Source organism: Mycteria americana, chromosome 2 (genome assembly GCF_035582795.1).
Source record: "Mycteria americana isolate JAX WOST 10 ecotype Jacksonville Zoo and Gardens chromosome 2, USCA_MyAme_1.0, whole genome shotgun sequence".
NCBI classification, from domain to species: domain Eukaryota; kingdom Metazoa; phylum Chordata; class Aves; order Ciconiiformes; family Ciconiidae; genus Mycteria; species Mycteria americana.
In genome coordinates this window covers 16835550-16853040 of record NC_134366.1, presented here as the reverse complement: position 1 = coordinate 16853040, position 17491 = coordinate 16835550, and the positions used below count along the sequence as shown (strand labels likewise).

General features: G+C 40.3%; 1 protein-coding gene across 2 annotated transcripts in view; it reads right to left on the bottom strand.

Annotated features, from left to right (window-relative positions):
• Window positions 1–2197: 2197 nt before the first annotated feature.
• KIF5B (kinesin family member 5B) overlaps window positions 2198–17491 on the bottom strand; it is a 42240-nt gene continuing 26946 nt past the window's right edge. The window contains exons 21-26 of one of the 2 annotated variants that reach the window (XM_075492512.1): window positions 16366–16426; window positions 16153–16224; window positions 15872–15976; window positions 15127–15343; window positions 12583–12715; window positions 2198–2618 (exon numbers count right to left, since the gene is read on the bottom strand). In XM_075492512.1, the coding sequence (XP_075348627.1) occupies window positions 2519–2618; window positions 12583–12715; window positions 15127–15343; window positions 15872–15976; window positions 16153–16224; window positions 16366–16426 (688 nt within the window). In that variant the 3' untranslated portion in view covers window positions 2198–2518. Of the gene's footprint in view, window positions 2619–8037; window positions 10168–12582; window positions 12716–15126; window positions 15344–15871; window positions 15977–16152; window positions 16225–16365; window positions 16427–17491 lie in introns of those variants that run through there. The other variant, XM_075492513.1, reaches the window with a different exon arrangement.

Below are 17491 nucleotides of genomic sequence, written 5' to 3'. Positions count from 1 at the left end.
CCTGGCCAGGTGGCGGAGGGAAGGCTGCGAATACGTGCTCCATGGGGCCACTCCTCTGCGCTCCATGCCCTCAGCCTGCCCGTGATGCCTGCAGCCCAGCGGAGGACGGGAGCAGTGCACGACCAGCAAAAAGGACTCTTGAGACACCATGTGCATCCATGTTATTCTCTTTCATGAGCTTCCACAGCAGATGTAGCTGTCAAAAGATTTTGCTCCTATCCATTATTTACTGTATCAAATTAGAAAATTCAGAATTGGTTACAGAAAAAAGAGTTATTAGCTGCTCAGTAATTTAAATTATCTGCTCCCCCTTACTCCACTTTTTGTGGAGTTATGTTGACATTTGAAAAAAAAAATTCTGTTGCTATAGCTACCAAGATGAGCTTCCAGCCATGAGATTATGATCAATAAAACATGCCAGATGTGGCTCCAAGAGCTTTCATTAATAAAAAACCCAAGTGTGATGAGAATCTTTATAATTCTAGGGGACACGAATGAGATGCTTTTAAATAACTAATCTGATGAAAAGAAAAAAGCAACTAGCACCCATAAGATTCTATCCAAAGCATTGACTGAAGCATTGCTCTCACTGAGAATATATGCAGGAAAATAGCCTTTCAGAAACATGCAGCACATACAGCTGAGCGCAAGTGAAAGGGGAGACCTCTGTTCTAAGAGGCTGCCGCCAGTCCTTCCCCTCCTGCAGAACTGCTGATGTGCAGAACAAAACCCTGGGGCAAGTCGTAATAATGAAGGCTGAATTCCCTGTCCTTGCAAAATCTCTCCTTCTTTGCCAGTTGTCTCAAGATCTCAGTATCTTGTTCCCTCTAGAGTATCTACCCATACATATTATAAATTCAGAAGAAAGATGCATTCACTGTTGGGCCTAATGAAGGCTCACCGGCTACACATCCAGCAGGAGGGGAAAAAAGCAGCAGAAGAGAAGCAGAGAGAGGAGCCTCAGAGCCAGGTCTTGCCCAAGGGCCAGCAGCTCCCTTCCCAGCAGCATGGCAGGGTGCTGTAGGGCTCAGGTCACCCTGCAGGCTTCAATGGCCCGTAGAATCTCTCTGCTGTGGACATCTGCTCTTGTCTGTTGGAGCTCCTTCATGCAACAGTTTCCAAACACCTCTGGGTCTGGTTCTCTACAGCCTTGCCTTATCCTAGGTTGCCAAACTCTGACCAAAGAACATGACAAAGCCAAACTCCACCGTTCACAAGGCTGGCAGCCCAATCTCTACCAGCTTCATCAACCAAGCATATGAACCAAGGATCCTCTTTTTCTTCTCCACGCATACTTATGCTCCTGCACTCAGACGTGGATACAGTTCTCCTCCCCTGACAGCTCCTGCACAGGTTCTGGTTGGAGCTGGATGAAAAGTAGAAGGAAAATGTTTATTAAAATTGACCATGCTTTAATGCTTATTTTTATGTGCTTTGGCTCTTTTTTTATGCACATTCTTTCATTTCCCGGTTCCCAGCTCATTTTCACCAGTGTGTCTCCAGGTTAATAAACTCACTCCAAGCTACGCGGATGCTTTGAGTCCAATTCGAACACTTTGCATCTCTGATTAGCCCATAACAGGCGAGGTACTTGTTTGCTGCCATATTGTCACTGAATTATCCCGCGCTGGAACTGGATGCCACTGTTTGTCACCATGGGAATGAAACATTAATTTAATGCTATCTGCATTTATTAGAGAGCAAGCCCATTGTACGGGCTGCCAAGGGAAACTGACAGTCCTCTACAATAATGAGCGTGGGGGGAAAAAAATCCATTTTTCATCAGGAATGACTCTTCCCACCTCTCTCGTGCTGCTTATGTGTCTGTGGATCAATGGAGACAAGTCAGCTGGAAATGAGAGAAAAAATGTCTCAAAGCTTCACCTATGAGTAGATTTGATAATGATTCACCCACTGCACAGCTCTGACTTTCTGCATCTTATATCACTATTTTGCAGTTCAAATAAAGATACCAAATTTTGTGACATTTCCAAGTATCTTCCTGCAAAAAAATTGTTTAAATAAAGAGCGGAAAATTCCCAGGAGAATATTCTGGTACTTATTCAGAAACATAATATGCAGCTTTTCACTATATTTTAATGTCAAGATTCAATTGTATGCAGTTCTGTGGGATAGAAGAGTTTTACAGTCACCGCTTTACATATCATGATGTAGAAAGACACACACAGGACCTACTCCCATTTCTTTGTGACAAATGGCCCTTGTTCTGCATGACAGCAGCAGTAAAGCTAGTTGGGTATTTAGCATAACTATGAATTCTGCAGGTTTTATTTAAGTGACTTTATACAGGCCATGCATCAGGGGAGTCTGCAGTGATACTACACCTGAAGAAAGTCCATAGGGTTTCTCCTCACGGGTGGGTAGATGCATCAGGATGGGCTGGGAACCAAGTGGCTGAGCAGCAGCCCCACGGCAAAGGATGCCGGGGTTCTGGGGGACACGAGGCTCTGTATGAGCCAACAATACACAGAAAAGGCAAAGTGCCTGCTGAGCTACCTCAGGAAAGCTGGAGCCAGCAGGCAGGAGTTAGCATTCTTGTGTACCCAGCGCTGAGGAGGCCAAAGACAGTTTTTCTGTCACCTGGTGAAGCGTCCCATCTGAAATCAGAGATGGGGAAGAGGTTTGTGGGATGGGAAGGACCTGTACAAGATATAGACACGTTTAAAGGAAGACAAACATCTGGCAACTTGGAGGAAGCTAGTAAAGCCCCAGCCCTCTGACAAGACAGCTGCACTGTGGCCCGGCTGCTGCCTGTCTGCTGGCGAGTCGGTGTGAGAAAACGCAGCTTTTGGGGGGGGGGGAGGGACACAGAAACACAGGCGGGTAAGCAGTAATGCACAAGAGCCCCCGGCTGTCAAACGCACACGCTCTGAGCAGCCATTTGCGGTGATTACCGCCTGCAGGTAACACCAAACAGCCCTTCACGAACCACCGGGCCCCTTCCCGCCGCGGCCGGGCCGGCCCCGCCGCCGGGCCCCGCGAGCCCCTGGCGCCCCCTAGCGGCGGCGGCCGGCGGAGGGGCGCTGGGCACAGCGCGGCCCGGGGGCGCGGCGGCCGGATGGGGATTTCACCTTAAAGGCAGAAAACGGGCCCGGGCCAAGGGAGAGAGCGGGGATCTGATAATCCGTCAGCTTCAGCAACTGGATCCCTGGACCAGCGGTTCTCAATGCACAAGATCCCTCTCCTTCCTCTCTCACATCCGTGTGGTCTCGGGTTAATAAAGTATCCACAGAAGGGGTTCGCAAGGGGTAGGTTAGTTTCTGGTTGTTAATACCCTGCTATGCATTGCTGAAATTTTAACCCTAGCTGGGCAATGCTGTTTTTACTACCTCAAGTAGTGACATGCCAAGTGCAGCTCACACTTGGTAGCTCGTCTCGTAGGCTCATTCACAAAATAGTCCTTTCCTGAGCAGCTAGCAAGACATCAGCAATGACAGAGGAAAAACTCTGGGTTTTGTCGTAAGCTGCATTTCAGACCTAGGAAGTGCCACACACCAAACTTGAACCTCTTATTACTCCACAGCATGGCCTGTGTTTTTTCCACTTGAGGAACTGTGTTTTGGCTCCTCGCCTGCTACGTGGCCCTGTGGCATGTGGCCTCACGGAGAAGAAAACAGAGACCTGTAGGAGCAGGAATACAAATTTCTTCCAGGACAAGCAGGCAGCTTCTTCCTTCCCCCAGCACAGTGACAAGTCACTCATGCCAGGGTCCCAAGCCCTCCCATCTCAAGGGGAAAGGTGGTGGGGGCTGAGGCTGGCGGCAGCAGGACCAGGACCTGTCTGATCACTCATGAGCAAAGGGAGCCGTGCTGCGTCTGCAAAATAATCCACTAGTCTGTGGAAACCTGACAAGGCACAGCTCTGAGAGCCCGTATGAGAGGATCCCCTCTCCCAAAGGAGCTTCCCTCTTCCATCAGCAGCAGGAAGGGGCCCACCCTGCTGCAGTCCCCGGTGCAACCGGGCCCAAGAGACCACAGACGGGCACCAGGCTGCTGTGCGCAGCTGACACGAAAACCAGAAAGGCCTCGCCATAAGCTGTGGTTGAAATGAGCTTTCCTGGGCAGCAGAGTAAGATCTGTCATGGTTTCTGCTGAAGGGTACTTCTTGCAGTAAAAGCATTTAAAGAATCATTTACACCCCCTCAGGAAAAGACCTGCACAAAATACTCTGCAAATACCTGCTTGTTAATAGGATGCTGAATGATCATGTAAAACACCTATCATAGCAGCACAACACCTCCCAGGCTGATCAGAACCTGATGTGTTGATGGAGACGATAAGCAGACAGAATAACACCAACATTTACACTTTGCTGAGCTAATTTACTTTTTAACACACTTTTTAATGCTGCTGCTGCTGACAAAAGCCAAATCAAGCATCTGCTAGAACAGCAAGTGGCTTCACAGGTACCTCCAATATGGTGTATCAGCTGCAAAGTGTATCCGGCTGCAGGAGATAATTTGAGCTGACTTTGGGAACAGGACAGGGGCTGCAGGTACTTGTTACTCACAGCAGATGCTGTGAAAGGCGCTCTCTGAGACACACTCCTGGGGCACCTCTGAGTCATTTCCACACCCAGTTTTGTGGGTTTAGGAATGTGGAGAACGTGGGTTATGCTGCTCTCCTTACTTGCTGGAGGGAGGTATCAACACTTAGGTGAAGAAGACAGTTGACAAATCCATCAGCAATAGCGGTATGCCTACACCGTGTAGAGCACAACAGACGCTATAGCGAGTATTCTGCTGAAACATACACCTGCAAGGTATCTGGGGTGCAGACATGCCACACCATGCTATGCAACACCCCTTTCTTTCCCTTTTTATAGTCATTAGCCTTTTATTTTCCTTTTCAAACATAAATAGGCCAAATATGCTCTATTACAATAGTCTCATTTGCATGTATTTTTCTTCTTTTCTTTTGCATTATATTTTTCTTCTTCAGGTAACTTTTCCTCTCCCCATTAACACTGGATAGCCTAGATGACTAATACCCTCTGCCCTTTCAACTTCATAACGAAACACTAAAAGGAGTTAGCAGCTCAAATTACTCTCCCTGCCCAGTCCCACTTCACTTGTCATTCCCCCCAGCAAGCACTGGTTAAAGATAAAATGAAATCCTGCAGGGAGTTCAGAAGATTCATGTGTTACAACTTCTTGGTCCATTCAAGAGGGAAGCCACCCCAAGCCAGTCAATGGAACGAACGTGTTGTGTCAATGAATTCCTTGGCAGTTTGTGGATTATCAGTGCAGGTAACTGCACTTTCTCCTTGTCAGAGATGTATTTTTTTCTTCATTTCAGAAGTAATTTCAGGTCATGCCATTGCGCATAAGAAACTTTAGAGTGAAAGGAGATTTACTTTCCTTTTTGAGCATCCCTTAGTCCTTGTCTGCAATTAAAAGGGTTTGAGTCGGTCGTCCCCTAGTAGACACACAGATCTATTCCAATGCGAGCACTTCACCAGTGTGACTGAGCCATCTTCCATTAATAGGATACACTATGAAATATTTTATAGTCTCAGATTAGCTCATTATTGAGCAGTTTTACAGATGCAATTTCTTCCTCCTGAGATCTTTTCTTTTACATAACTGTACTGGCAGACCTCCTTTATGCTTTTATATATATATATATACATATTTATATATCAAAGCTCTATAAATTTAGCTGAATCTTTTTTTCTAAGAAAATTATCCAGATGATTGCAGCCTGACATAACTAGATTGCTCCATAAAACACACCAGCACTCAGAAAAAGCAGAATCAACCATTACAGATTACTGGGAAAAAAAAGGAAGGGGGGGGGGGAGGGAGAAGGAAAGGAGGGACAGCGAGGAAGGTCTACAAAAGTCCAGGTGGCACAGAAATGTTGGAAAGGGATTAATCTCTCTGAAACAAGAACAAAAGGTCACCAAATCAGCAGAAGCCAAGTTCACAAAACTAGAGAGGTTCATGAAGCAAGTGGTAACTCACTGGAATTCCTTTCCAATCAAAACCAAGGCAAGTTTACATGGATTCCAAAGACAACTGTCCAAGCATGTGGATAAAAGGAGAGCTTTGAGCATCACCACACAGACAATTCACACCATACTCAGCAAAGCCCCCGAGGTGACTCATCTAGAGAAGACTATTGAGAGGAATCATCACATTGATGATTTTCTGGGCAACCCAGAGATCTGGCATCTCTGGAGACGGATTTAGCTAGATGAGCTCTTGGTCTGCACCAAACCAACCATTTGTTCTGTCAGACTGGCAGAACAGAAGATCTCCATTTCACTTCCCTCCTTCACTGGCTAACTGGGAGTACATAAAGCACAAGCAGCTAACAGCTCAAGCTGAAAATACGGTAGGCACCAGGTGCTACAGATGAATTGGCAGTTTTCAGAATTTGTAATCTGCAGGCTGAACTGCTGCAAGCAGGCACCCATTGCTTCGTGCATTCCCAAAACAAATAAAATGCATCATCATCTTAAAAAGGCTTTAAAATGGGACTTTAAGTTGCTCAGGAACTAAATCAAATACACATCATGTGCCCAAACACTTTGATGAGCTTCTATGCTGTTTCATTTCAAAGTTTCATCTTAAAGAACCAGGGTGGAACGTAAGTGAATCTACAGTTCCTCGACTGCCAGTAGGCCTGAATTAAGGCAATCTCCTCTAGTTCTTAAATTTCCTTCTGCTCCTGGAAAGAGGAAAGTACAGTTGTCTCTAACCTGGCTTCTACTTAGTCTAGAATGCAACCATTTTAAAAAAACAAACAAACAAAAAGAAATCACTTGATGAATAAGATGTATCAATAATCTTACATATCTAACCCCCGACTACAGCTAGGAAATAACTACATGTAGACATAGCTTAAGGAGAGGAGGGGTTTGTTGGTGAGGGTTTTGGGGTTTGTTTTTCAAGTCTGTTTTTGAAAAGCAGCTGAATACGAAGAGATTTTTTTTTTTTTTTTTAAACAAAGCAGCCACTTTGAGCAAAAAAAGAAGTCTCTCCTTTGAGAGAAAGAACGCCCACATCTATGCCCTATGCCAAGGGAGAATTCTTTCAAGCGTGTTACTTAATTGTATCCAAGATAGATAGGGTGGAAGTTGATGTTTAAAAAAAAAACAAAACAAAACACACACAACCAAGAGAAGCCATGAAAAATTGATATTAAGTTGGCATATTTATGAACTACATAGAGCATATGCCTTTTGGGAGAGGTCAAAGTAATCCCAGATTGAAGGCGTTCAAATTCTGATGTACTGTGAATGTAATCAATTTCTGAACATTTCCACAGGCATCAACTGTTGGGGGATTTTTTTTGTTCTTTTGTTTGGCTTGGGGTTTTTTTGTTTGTTTGTTTTTTCTATCATGAACAGTCTTTTGAAGACTAAGACTTAAATATTCATATTTGTGTGGGGGAAAGCTTACTTATATTAACACACAATGGAATAAGAGGTTAGATACATCACATGATCACAATTTACATAAAGATAACTGGTCATAAAACCCATCAAGTGAAAAATATTATATGGAGACAATTTAACAAACAAGTGTAGAGACTGAATAAATGCACAAAGTTCAAAGATTTTTCTTCTCTTTATTTAAACACAAATACATTTACAGCATGCAGGTAAGTTAAAACTATATGGCGTCTTCCCCAAACCAATTGTTTTAATGCATCTTAAGTGTACTGAAGTTAAATCATATTCCACAGGTAGACTTGTCCTCTCATGTCAAATTTAGAGTTACACACAGTAGTGAGTCAGCATTTAAGTTATGTAAATAATTTAGTTGTTCACCAGAAATAAATATTATTTCACCAAGTTCCTACCCTAAACCATCTTTTAAAAAATATGATCTGGAGGAACATAAAAATAAGAACCATTCAAAGACTGCAAGTTGAAGCAGCAGCGTTGAACATTCCCCGTATAGACTGAATATTTTAATTTACAAAAAACAGTAATTATCCTGTCTGGCTGACCTATGACAGCCAAACCAGAAAACAAAGTTGTTGGTTTTTTTTCTTTTTTTTTTAATTTTCTTTTTTACATTTTAAGAGGCAGTTCTTGGTAAACTTCATAAAAGGTTTAAAATAAAAAAAAAGTTTAAATATAAAAAGGTGATGTACACTGAGCTACAGGCTAGTTACCATTTAATTTTTTTTTTTTTTTCCTCAACACAGCAATTTTCAGCACCAAACCCCATGATAATTACCTACAGGAATGAAGCCCCCATTCACAGGCATGAGAAAAAAATCCTGCTTCATTTGAATGTACTTTAAAGAAAGTGGGGTTTTTTGTTTTTATGATTGTATATTAACAAATGAAGGTCTGAAAACCTGTAGTTAACATTGAGAAAGAAAACAGACAGTGCTGTTTCCATGATGAGAAATTTCATTCAAAATAGTTTGCTGCTCCTTTATTTTTCTTTCCTCAGTGTGCTGTATTTAATCATGCTCTAAAACAACTGCAAGTTTGGAGTGTTTGGCAGCCTTAATGAACAAAACAGTCTTAAAAGCTGAAAACTCCACAATAGTGAGATTTCCGACTGATACACTCAATCTTTAAAAATCAAACTATTAAAAATTCAGACTACTGCAGATATAGAAAAAAGTGGTTCAAGGTCTAAAATCTGACTACACTCCATCCTAATATAAATATTTTGTCTATTTATAATATAAAAGTTGAAAGTGATTTGCTGTCTGAACAGTCATAGAGTCTCTACTGTTTCCACAATAACTGATGAATACCCAGCAAAAAAATTCAAGCCAGCACACAAAGTGGTACTGGGTCTGAAAGCTAACTGAATTCTTTCAGTAATACTAAGTTCCTTCTTTCTCAAAGACCTGGTAACTAATTCCTATCCAGAAGAAGGCTGTTCTAAAAATTATAGTGGCTAAACCCTAGGAATAAGTTAGGCAAATTATACTATAAAAATTTTAAAACCCAGATTCAGCTCAGTGGGAGTATTGGAGCTCAAAACCAAAAAAAACCCTGTTTCATTTTCTTAGCCACTTTACAGGACTTTATTGCAAAGAGAAGTAAAATATTCAACAACTACTACTGTGGACGCTTCATATACCTACTTACAAACGGATTACAAATACAATTCAGGGTAGCACTTTATTTATTTTATTACTTTTTTTAAACACGTGTCTCTGGGATTTCCAGATACATCAGTTTTAAAAAGTTGTATCCTTTATTAGCGTATCTGAATTCATTGGCCAGTTGCTGAAAAATTTTTTTTTAATTGAAAGTTAAAATTTTAGCCAAAAATTCCAGTACTGTGTATGTAATGGAATATCAAGTTAAGTTTTAGATTGCGCTCATTTCACTATTATAAAATAGCAAAAGTGAACCGTCACAGATACAGACAAATGGACAGACAGGCTCATCAGAATGAAGCAGAATGTTTTCACTCCAGACTGTACTGTGTGTAGAATCAAGAACAGGACAGATGGGATAATCCATTGCCAAAGTCTTTTTTGTAAACTTAGGTTTACTCTTATTACTGTACAATATTTAATTCTAAATTACCCGATAAATGGGCATTTAATCAGATAACAGTTAAACAGCCTTGTTCATATTGAACTCTTTAGTTCTGTGGTGTAGCAGTCGCAGTGCCTTATGGCAGTTGTCGTAAGCACACTTCAGTATTCTTACACTGTACAAATAAATTTAGTTCCAATGCTCTGTGTAGCATTCCAAAAGAAAACTGTGATGTAGAGTGCCGTTCTAATTCAGTGGGACACGTAGTGTTATGTGAAGTGGTAGAAACGAAAGTATACTTAAACACTGTCGCACATTCCCTAAGACAGTAAGATGTACACAAATTAAGCTAGAAAATTTGAACTAAGATTTTCTCAACATACATTCAGCTTGGCACAGTGCAGACTAAATTTGAGACATGAAAGACAAACTGTGTCATGAGCAGAGCTACACTTTAAGTAACATGTCATTTTTCAAGACGCCAAAATTGCACTCTAGGTTTTTTTTGGGAATCAGTTAGCAGAATCTGTAGAAGTGGGAAGAGCTGTACAGGCCAGGTATAATTTATACATTTTCAAAAAATAATCCTACAGTCCCCAAAGGGAGAGATTATTGTCATGGAATGACTCCCTCTACACGATTTCCAATCCTCCTCACACTGCATTTACTTTTCAGCAACTGTAAATGAGAAAAATAACAGAGTTAAGTGCTTGCACCTCATAAGCCAAAAAACCCAAGTTATTTACATTTACAGTAGACTGTATTCACATAGCCTTTAAGAGCCCAATTCTTAGACCACTCAGATAAGTGCTAATAAAACATCTGCTTTAGAATAAGAAATTACGTAATGCAAAGCATGTAAGCAATGCTGTCTGTTACCACCACATTTACAACACAATAAACTGACTGGGTATCCAGTCTTGACTGCCTTAATGGAGTAAGCATTACAAACACATACCACTTATAACCCAGCTCCATTTCCCATGACTGTTGCTACTTTTCCAGGCCAGCAAGAACTGCCTGGATACCACCCACCAGCTGCTGCAAAGTTTTGACTTTGCCATTTTGGGAAGATGAAATGGGAATGAAGAGATCATTTGGCATTAATCATCCTAAAAAAAAGTTTGATTTGCATAGGGAAATAACAATTTACCATCTCTATTTCTTTAATGTTTCCAGAATAATTTGTTAAATGGTGGTCTCCAAATGTAAAACAGTACATCATGTTCCTACTGTACCAAAAGTTCTTCTCTAACCAGAAGTTCAGATGCTTAGTATCTGTATTAATCCTCAAAAAAAGTATAACAGACATTACTATAGAGAAAAATGATACTGGCTACCTGAGTATTCACAAACTCAGAACAAATTTATATTTAATAGTAAAATAACGTTCAAGAAAGTTTTGTTCCTTTACTTCATTAAGGGACAGGTTCTTCCAAAAACAAGATAGCAAAGTTGGAATAAATTACGACCACTCTCCTGCCTTTAAGTGCTAAACTCTGCTTGGTTCTACAGCAATAGGTAACATGCCGACATTAGAAGAATTATATGAAAGCTTTACAACTGCTTAAGGGATTCTGTAACCCTATTTATTACATATGCGGGGTTTTTTTTTTGTTTGTTAAAAAGGAGTTCTAGCCAATACTTAGCAATTTTGCACTCCTCCATGATTTAGCTACAAATAGTCCAAAAGTCAAAAGTACTAAGTTTCCTATTTAAATTCCTCAAGACCAACAGTGAAAGCTCTTCTCCAAAGCAAGATGCAAGCTCAAAATTTAGTTATTTATTGCTGATTGTATCAACTATTATAAGTACACTTGAAGTATGAGACTAAATAGGCTCTCTTCAGTTTGAAATCTAGGCAATGTCAGAGCATGTGCAAACTCATGCTAAAGTAAGCATCTAAAATAAATTGGGTCAGTCATACCTTGAAATGTCTCTACATTGGACAGCTGAGATAGATTGCCTTGTAGTCCAAGTAGCTATCTGAAAATTAATTTCGCCATATCGACATAATCAAGAATCCATGAATTGCCAGCTCCTTGGTCATTCAAGGTAAATGTTATTCAAGGTTAAAGTACATATCACTTCAACCTCTTAGTAAATAGGAGACACTGCTGAACATAACCAGGTACACTAACTAGTACTACAGTCTGATTTTCTCTACATTGGAGAGAAAGCTTTGAAAAGTCAGTCAGCCAATAAAAAGAAACAAGTGGAAACAAGATTAACATAAGCTGCTCTGAAGCCCTTCAAAACAGAAGCACCCAGGACTCAAGCACCATGCAATCGTTTTACGAGTATTTTCAAACTGAATATGCAGATAACCGTAACTAAGGGAATGCCTAGAAAACATTTATACAAACGCTCAAAAGTGAAGATGACAGAGAACGCAGCAAAGCATTACTGTTAGGTGACCAACAGACCAACTATAATGTAGATGTTAAAGAGACATGATTCTGTGAACAACTTAAGCATATTAAGTACCAGACTACATATAATTACTTAGGAGATTAGAGATATTTTCGAGTAAGTGCACATATTAATTTCAATTACTGTAACTGTATTTTAACTAGGCTAACATTTAAAATTTACCAGATGAAGACATGAATTTTTCTGTTAAATACTTCCAAATTACTTACACATGAAGCAGTGTGCAATTGTAGTAAGAACAGCCAATAAACGATATAAGAATAGGGTCATTTTTTATTTCACCACTGAATGTTTTCTGAAGAAAACCATATTTAAAGATACTAGCAAGCCAAAAGAATTTAAACTGTCCACTCCTTTCCCAAACAGTAGCTATTAGCTGTGACTGGTAACAATGAGTAAATCTCCAACTGACTTTTCACATTTTGTTCTACTCCAGCAGAACAACTCCAGAACTACCATTTTACAACAAACACCAGTTTTATAACAAAAGCATTAGTCAGATGTACACATATATTGTTCCTCTAACTATAAAATTCTGTAAAAAAAAAAAAAGTAGTTCATCTTATTATTCAAGTGATTTTATGCCACAGAATGAACTGTAATAAAACTAATACAAAGCAGTTTAATCACACATTTAAAAATCCTACAAGACAAACTTACACTTTGTCTTGCCGTCCTCCACCTCCACGCAGTGCAACTGGCTGGCTGTTTTGAGTGAACGCACCTCCACCACGAATTGCACTTGGATGAGTTGGAGAAGCTGCTGGATGCTGGCCAGGACGGATAGGCTTAGCTGCACGAAAAGAAACATGACTTACAAATATATACAGCACAATTTTACCTTTGATTATTCAAATTTACTAGTGCTCTATTTTACAGTACCCCAAATGTAACAATCAAAATTGAATGCACTTCAGAAAACAAGTTTAGGAGATGGTATTCTGAGAACCTAACAGATTAGTATAAACTATAACAAGCCCTGAAAAACAGACAAGGTTTTGCTTTTATTGTCCCTATTAGAATTAAAGCTAGCAAAGCTTTTGATAATGATGATCTTCACATGTATTATCTGCCCCACCTAATGTATTTCCCTGTAAGAGTCCTATTTCTTGGCAATAAGAACTCAAATAAGACACATTGCTAGACAAAGTTTCATGAGGGCTATGTTCCTGTAAGGAATCATTATACCCTGCTGTATTTCCCACATCTAGATTGATAAGCCACTAGTTACTCTGCTCTGCAAGTGGTTCTGCATACCGATTACTCCACAGGTACTCCACTGCTTCATCAACTTCTTACCACTATACAAAAATAAAACTTGCTCTATTACTGAATTCAAAAACAGTACTTTTGACAGCTAATTCACAAGCTGCATACACTTTGATAAACAAACTATATTTTCAATTCATTTTGCACTAGCTCTTAACAGGACATGCACAACAGTATGACTTTACAAAGTTGTGTAACATTAAACAGAAGCATTTACAGTTTCAGCAGGTAAGAGTGGATATACAGGCAGCAACTGCATCAGAGAAACACTTCTCAATTTCTGCCTTATAGGAAGCTGATCTCCAGTAAGACATGCCTAGTTCAACTAGGCACTTAAGTAGAAGAGGCTTTATACTTGTGGTAAGCTCACTGGGGAATTCTGTCTGTCTTCTTGGAGATCACTTGAGAGAAAGATAAGACAGGAAAGGACCTGTCTTCAAGCCGCCACTTGAAGCAACCAAACAAAAAATTACAACTTTATTCTGCAACAGCTCTTTGCAGACCTACAGAATATGAGCGAAGTTTAACTGCAATGCCCGTTTCAGTTGCATTAACATTTAAGAGAAGTGTACCGATTACTGAAGTCCCGACACAGGACAACAAAAAGGCTGGAACACGTAGTCAATTCTACAACAATAATGTAATAGGCACAGTTAAGTCCTCCACAGGTCACACACCCTCTTGGTCCTCAACACTTACCAGCATAATGGCAGGTGGAGGACTGTCCTGGTTTCAGCTGGGATAGAGTTAATTTTCTTCCTAGTAGCTGGTATAGTGCTGCGTTTTGGATTTTAGTATGAGAATAATATTGATAACACACTGATGTTTTGGCTGTTGCTAAGTGGTGTTTACACTGGTCAAGGACTTTTCAGCTTCCCCTGCTCTGCCAGGTGCACAAGAAGCTGGGAGGGGGCACAGCCAGGATAGTTGACCCAAACTGGCCAAAGGGCTATTCCATACCATATGACATCAGGCTCAGTATATAAACCGGGGGGAGTTGGCCAGGGGGTAGCGGTCGCTGCTCAGGGACTGGCTGGGCATCGGTCGGTGGGTGGTGAGCAGTTGTATCACTGTTTTTTTTCCCCTTGGGTTTTGTTCCTCTCTCTCTCTCTCGTTGTTTTCCTTCTCATTACAATTTATTATTATTATTTGTTCCAATTATTAAACTGTTCTTATCTCAGCCCACGAGTTTTCTTACTTTTGCTCTTCCGATTCTCTTCCCCATCCCACTGGGGGGGGGGGGGGGAGGAGGTGAGCGAGCAGCTGTGTGGTACTTAATTGCCAACTGGGGCTAAACCACAACAAGGACCAAGGGAATATGACTGCCTTCCCACCACACAGTAAGAAACATTACTACAGATTTCTGGGTTTTCTATTCTTTTCCCCTAGGGAAGGCTACGGAGTACTATACATTTTGGAACAAAAAAATTAAAAGGCAATTGGGGATCTTAGGATGTTAGATGTGGGTTTCTGTCTGCCTCTCTCCCACAAGAGCAAGAGACAGCAAGACAATTTTGTTGTTGTTTAAGGTGATGGCTTAATCTCCTTACTTTGGAATACCTACTTAGTCTTAGAAATTCTTATGGAATCACGTTAAAGACTTAAGACTCACATTCAGTGTATCGTTTTGTTCTAGCAAATGGAACACACATTCAGGCTAGAATTCTAGGTTGGTAAGCCTTTCCCAGCACGTACAAAAATCCAGCTACCAGGAAGAGATCCAATTTAAAGTAAATAAATTTGAAAAAATCCCAACCAACCATACACCACCAGCCACACACTTACAGTCTATTAAGCAAAACATAACTCATGGTAGAAAATACACCATGTTCACACATGCAGTTGCAACTAGACTTGAAAGATGCATACATGCACAAAGATCAAAAAAATCAGGAGACAGATGAAGCTTTAGGGGGCAAGGGATTCTTTACTAACCAATTTGCGCAGAATGTCCTCTTCTAGCCATATTCTTGGATCTTACAGCTTCCTTTATACGATCTACTTCTTGCTGATACCGTTTGCGATCACGAGAAGCGTTCTCTTTGGCTTCCTTCAGTGCAGACTCCAAAGCTTTAACTCTTTCAGCTGTAGCTCTGAGTCGCTTCTCCAGTTTAGGAAGTTCACAGCGAAGATCTGCATTATCACGTACCAGCTACAAAACCAGAATTGATTATTTTCTTGGTATCTCTCTTCATGGGGAGAGCCAACCAAACACCCTCCCGCCCCTAAACAGGCAAAGCAGTAGGGCTACTATATTATCTTTGCTTAAGCTTTTAGGAAATCTAATAGTTCATCAGTAAGATTGTCACTTGAAAAACAGTTACTGTGGAAGAACATGCTACCCAACATAGGCACTTAAAGTCTACATTCTTTTTCAGTCAGAGAAAGACAGGCAAGCATCCCCCAGACTGATATACTAACTCTAAACACTAACTTGGATGTTCTTCAGTTTAAATGCAGCTACTTTGTTACATACCCACATGCACTTAAAATAGCTATTAATTTACTTTATAGGAAAACTTTAGTCTATTGTTTTATATCAAGAGACACACTCAAGATGTAGAAGTATTTAATTAAAAAAACAGGTACTTTATGACCAATATGCATTCAGTCACTTCTATAATAATGCACCTTAAGTAGTATGTTTTTAATTAAAACTTGAAATTAAGCCTCATTGTACCTGCTTGTGAACCTTTGTAAGCTGTTCAAGATTATTCTCAAGGAAGGAAATCTTTTGTTTCTGTGCAGCACTGCCTCCTGTATCATCCGAGTCAATCTCAGCACTCTGCAGTAACAAAGGCATGGGGAGGGAGAGAGGAAGCTGAGTACAAATCTGAACTTGCATATTAAGATCAAGCCAGAAAAATTATACCATATAAAGATCAATTCCTAATTTAGTTCTAAACTGAAATTTATGTAGCATTCTCAGAAACACCAAGTTTCACTACAGCACCACATTACCTTTTTCACTCTAGTAGCCAGATCTTGAACAAACAGCTTCCGAAGATTGTGAAGAGTCTGAAGTTCTTTTGCCTACAGTTAATGACAAGGAATTAAAAACTAAAAAAAAAAAAAAAAAAAAAAATTTTTAAAATAACTCGGGGGGTGGGGTGGGGGGGAAGGCAGGCAGGCAAGTATTGACATGTGCTTTGGAACATATTCTGACTATCTTACCACAGTCTCTTCCAAACCCTTTAAATCTTGTCTCGCTTGTTCCCGTCTGTCCTGCATAACCCTAAAAGAGAATAAATTCATACTGAAACATCTGAGCAAAATTGGGAATTTTAATGTTTTAGGAGTGATAAACACTATATGGTACAAATGAAAAATGTTTTTCAGTTGAAGTCCTCAGTTAAGGATGTAACCAACAGATGACACCACTCTCAGAAATCCATATGGGGTGGGGTGGGAGCAGGGGAGTTGCAGGGAGGAAAAGAGGGAAGTACTTTTAATACTGAAGAAATACAAACAAGTACATTCAGATGCATAAATTAAAAGTTTCTAGAATAGAATCATAGAAATTGTTTGGGTTGGAAAAGACCTTTAAGAGCATCAAGTCCAGCCGTTAACCTAGCACTGCCGAAGTCCACCACTAAACCATGTCCCTAAAGAAAGATTCTCAGAGTCAGGTTCGGGATGAATACTTGGGGAGATCTTATCCTACAAATGTTCTTAGCTCTGACTAGCTGAGACGACAAGTATCACGTGACAGATTAAAGATTTTTTTCTTTGTTTTGTCCTACCACCTCACCCCCAACACATTTGCCAAAGGTAGCATCATAAACAACAATCTCAGTTTACAGGAATATACTATAATGATTATCACTTTACAGAGCTTCTGTCTTCCTATTTAACATGAAAGCATTCACTGCACTGCTAATGTTATCTCTCAGAATTATAAGGCAGTGCAATTACTAAGATGACAAGATACAGGAAAGGAATTTGGACTTTTCCTTTTATGACTCCAGGTTGGAATAGGAAGGCCAGGGACTGCATGAAAATGAAGCATTCCTATTAAGTAGCCAAAAAGTTTCTTTTCCTCTTGAAATTTCTTCTCACTTGGCCAGTTCCACTACTAGTTCACAGCTAAATGACTAAAGATTTGAGGTAATAAAATATTCTAAAGAACTTGTCAGCATCCTATCCATTTTCCAGACCTCACTGGAAAAGTAGTTCCAGGCATCTTACATAATTCTAAGTAAAAAAAAAAAGCGAATAATCTGCTTTTTTTCTGGTCTGTCATTTGCCATGCACATTTAAGACACACAACGGAAAATGCAATAGTATGCAATAGTTAGCT